At 49.7% G+C, this 4,059-nt stretch overlaps 1 protein-coding gene across 1 annotated transcript; it reads right to left on the bottom strand.

The window, feature by feature from the left end:
* Nucleotides 1–1,584: 1,584 nt before the first annotated feature.
* Nucleotides 1,585–3,289, bottom strand: LOC146802109 (uncharacterized). Its single transcript, XM_085623728.1, has 2 exons — nt 2,857–3,289; nt 1,585–2,548 (listed from the first exon to the last, which is right to left on the bottom strand). Exons 1-2 carry the CDS (start codon nt 3,287–3,289, stop codon nt 1,734–1,736), a joined length of 1,248 nt encoding a protein of 415 aa, XP_085479854.1. The 3' UTR covers nt 1,585–1,733.
* Between the last annotated feature and the right edge of the window lie 770 nt (nt 3,290–4,059).

Here is a 4,059-nt window from a genome sequence, read left to right as displayed (position 1 = left end):
TGGGGGCATATGTATGAAAGCAAAAATTAGTCGCAAACGCTGCGAATCGCAAAAAACAGCGTTTGCGACTGATTTTTCGCTATTTCATATGTATGACACACTTCCAAACTGAAAAATAAGAAATCGCTAAATTAGCGATTTCTTAGGCTGCGAAACAAGAAAACTGCGAATTTCCTAGCGAATACCTAATTTGCGATTCCTTAGCGTTGCGAATATCGCTAACAAGAAATCGCTAGCTAAGAAATCGCAAACACATGTATGAAAAAATCGCAAATTGCGATTTCACGAAATTCGCTAATTAAGAAATCGCTATTAACACCAATTGCTTGCAGGTGGTAAACTGGTGCAAGGTACAAAAACCAGCCCACAATGCAACAAACACACCCACAATGGCTGCAATGTACGTGATAGCCAGGAGGCTGCGTATTCGGGCCCTTGCACACAGGAGAATGAGACAGGAACGTATCTTCAGGCTGCGCATCACCCTGTTACAGAACACTGACGAGGAGATCTATGACAAGTACAGACTGCACCCACAGACCATAATGGACCTGATTGAGGAGCTGAAACCCCACTTGGAGCACCCTACTCGCAGGACACAAACAATTCCCACACATGTGCAGGTCCTGTGCTCCCTGCACCTCCTCGCGTCAGGGAGTTTTCAACGGGTCATAGCGGAGGTTGGTGGTGTGTCACAGAGTGCACTTTCGCGCTTCTTCCATGCCTTCCTAGATGCAATGCTACTGAGGCTCCCACATCACATTTACTTCCCCACCACCCAACAGGCATTACAACAAACGATACTGGACTTCTACCAGATTGCACGTTTCCCCCACGTCATCGGCTGCATTGACGGGACCCATGTGGCCATCACACCCCCAGCAGAAACTGAATATGTCTACAGGAATCGGAAATGCTACCATTCCCTCAACATACAGATTGTGTGCAACGCTAAGTATCACATCACCGACATCGTAGCCAAATACCCCGGCAGTACACATGACTCCTTCATCTTCCGACACAGCGGAATACACAGACGTCTGAGTGCTGGAGAGTTTGGGGAGGGGTACCTGCTCGGTAAATACATTGCACACATCAATACATCCACTACATCAGTTGAGGGGGGGGACATTGACTCACCTATTGTGTTTTTTACCATGCAGGTGACAGTGCCTATGCAGTGCGCGACTTCATCCTGACCCCATACCTGGATCCTGCAAATGCAAGTGAGAGGAGCTACAACAGGGCACACAGATCTACACGCTGTGTAATTGAGCGAACCTTCGGAATCCTGAAGAGCCGCTTCCGGTGCCTGCATAAGAGTGGAGGCGCACTGCAATACAGCCCTGAGACCTGCTGTAAAATCGTGTCAAGCTGTGCAATGCTACATAACATGGCAATGAGGAAAGGCACCACAATTGATGTGACCGATACAGACACTTCGGATGACGAGCGCCCTGCTCCCCCTGCCAGACCAGCACCAGGAGTTGGGGCAGCTGCTGGACGCCAGAGACGGACTGAGATCACACAAAACTACTTTTAGGTGAGTGTTGAGGAAATGAGACTACAAAGCCTGATGATGTGTCAAGTGTTTAATCACACTTAACATGAAAGAAATTGTAATTGTCCCCAGCACATGTTGTACACACAGTGCAGAGAAGGCACAAGAAATAGGGCAAACAGCCTTTTGCGGGTTAATGCACCCGTGTTGCAGTCAGTGTCCCCGCAGATGATCACCTCCGTCGGTGCCGTCCAGGGTGGTTGACCCCCATGGTGCGCCCTTGGCCTGCTACCTGTCTGCCACTGCGGCGTCTTTCACCTGGCAAGGTTGGAGTGATGCTGCTGCGACTCGATGTGTCCTCACTCTCAGCAGAGGCCATTAGTGCGCTGCCACCTGCATTGGCTGTCTGCAGCTGTTCCACAGCAGTGGTCACCTGCGCCAGCCCTCGCGCTATGTCCTGGCAGCAATGTGCCATGTCCACCTGCATGGTTACGCTTCTGCGTGTGAGTGCGCTGGTGGTGGTGCAGAGGCGGTTGACTGCCTTGGTGTAATTGTGTAGCCGTGCATTGGCACGTCGTCCAGCCCTGTCATTGGCAGCTTGGGTGTCCCTCAAAGTGGCACAGAGCTCTCGTATTGCCGCTACCATGCTGCGATTGTCCTGATGTAGGCGGCCTAGCTGGCGACTCATTGACCGCATTGCCTTGCTTTGCAGGCGCTGTTCCTGCAACATGCACTGTTCCAAGCCGGAGAACACGGTGCCTTCTCCTTCTGTTGCAGTGCTGCTCCTGGGCCTTGACCTGGAAATGGCCTGTTCCCTTTGCCTTGGTGTTGGTGCGTCATGACGGGGCATGTCTGTCACACCCTGACTCCCCTCTCTCCTGTCGGTGTCATCGCCTGTTGCTGGGACTTCATCCTCAAATGGAGGCAGTGGGGGCACATGTGCGCGCTTCCTGCGCTGAATTGGCTGCTGCTCTGTCTCATCGCTGGAGTCCGCAGGGTCTGCAGGCTCCTCTCCCTCAGCGCTGTCTTCTTGTGGCATGGCGTGTGCTGTGGATGTAAAGGGGACTATATGAGTTTGTGTTACTGTCTGCATGTGGCACTCAATAAAGTTACAAATCTTTGACGGCTAATCTCTGACACATTTCTATTCAATGATCCCCAAAACACATATGTTGCATTTACTTGTGATGGTGTCATGGACACACAGTCAGACACAGTACTACGAGTACCATGATGCATTGCTGGGTGTGCTGTAAGACCTGGGCTGGATTGGCATGTTGGGAGTTAACTATGCGCATTTGGGGGAGTGTGCAAGGGATGGGGAGGAGTGCAGGGTGATTTGGCATGCATCTTACCTTGTCTGCTGGATGAGGGGTCGGAGCTGTCGATTGCAGCCACACCACCAACGCTCTCAGGCAGGAGGGTTGACTCCACAAGCTCCTCATGGGGGGTTGGCTGCTCTGCAGTGGATGGTCCTCCTCCAGTCTGACTGGCATCCTTGAGTCTGGCTGCCACCCTCTCCTTGGACCTCTGGCGCATATCATACCACCGCTTGCGCAGCTCCTCGATGGTGCGTGTGGTGACTCCAACAGCATTCACCTTGCTCTGTATTTCCAGCCAGATTTTCCTCTTCCTGGCCTCTGGGACTTTGAGTGCCTTCTTCCCAAACAGGAGCTCATGGCTGCAGACCATCTCCTCAATGAGGACCTCCTGCTCCTTTTCTGAAAACTTGTGTTTTCTCTTTCTTTTTTCTGCATCTTTGCCCTGCTGGTTTTGTTTCGGATCCATTGCTGGTTGCTGTCTCCAGGAAAGCCTCCTCACACTCCACAAGCAGCCTCTGGGTGTGGCTCAGGTGAGCAGGTGCAGGCAATCACTACAGTTTCCTGTTTGTGATGTCATCAGCCTGCACCAGGCTTGCAGATTCCCGTTTTTGCGATTTCTTATTTAGCGAATTTCGCTATTAAGAAATCGCAATACGGGATTCTGCGAATTATTTGCGATATTTAAGGAATCGCAAATGATTAGCGATTAATTTTATACATCCCGTTTAGCGAATCTGATTTTGCGAATCGCAAATTCTCGCAATTTGAGATTCGCTAAAGGGGAGTTTGATACATATGCCCCTGAGTCTTTTAAACAATCACTTATAGAAACACATACTTAGTCATACAGGAACTCTTCCAATCTCTCACTCTCACATATACTCACTTATATACACCAATAGTCACATATACTAGTTGAAAACATATGTAGTTACTCATAAAGGCACTATTGAGACAGTCATTCACTCACTAACTCACCCATGCACACACTCATCCACCCATACAGTCCTGCACACATGCTGTCTGAAACACATACAGTGAGTCACTCATTCATGCACCTATGCACTACGTAATACCCCCCACCGAACCATACAGACACTCAGACACTCATACTGATACTCAAAAAACCAACTAATAACCTATATAGTCACTCATGTAGCTACTCACCAACCCATGCAGCCACTTATACACAAAGTGAGAGACTGATACAGATATTTACATATTTAAACATGACTC

This window comes from Triturus cristatus, chromosome 8 (assembly GCF_964204655.1).
Source record: "Triturus cristatus chromosome 8, aTriCri1.1, whole genome shotgun sequence".
NCBI lineage: Eukaryota > Metazoa > Chordata > Amphibia > Caudata > Salamandridae > Triturus > Triturus cristatus.
The sequence above is the reverse complement of the archived record's forward strand: the minus strand, read 5'-3'. Positions and strand labels throughout refer to the sequence as shown.

What these genes read in the sequence shown, in the direction of transcription:
- LOC146802109 (XM_085623728.1), bottom strand. Translation starts at nt 3,289, where the DNA reads ATGGATCCGAAACAAAACCAGCAGGGCAAAGATGCAGAAAAAAGAAAG. An exon ending in CCCCTCATCCAGCAGACAAG is followed by an intron (nt 2,549 to 2,856) that starts GTAAGATGCATG and finishes TTACATCCACAG; the next exon opens with CACACGCCATGCCACAAGAA.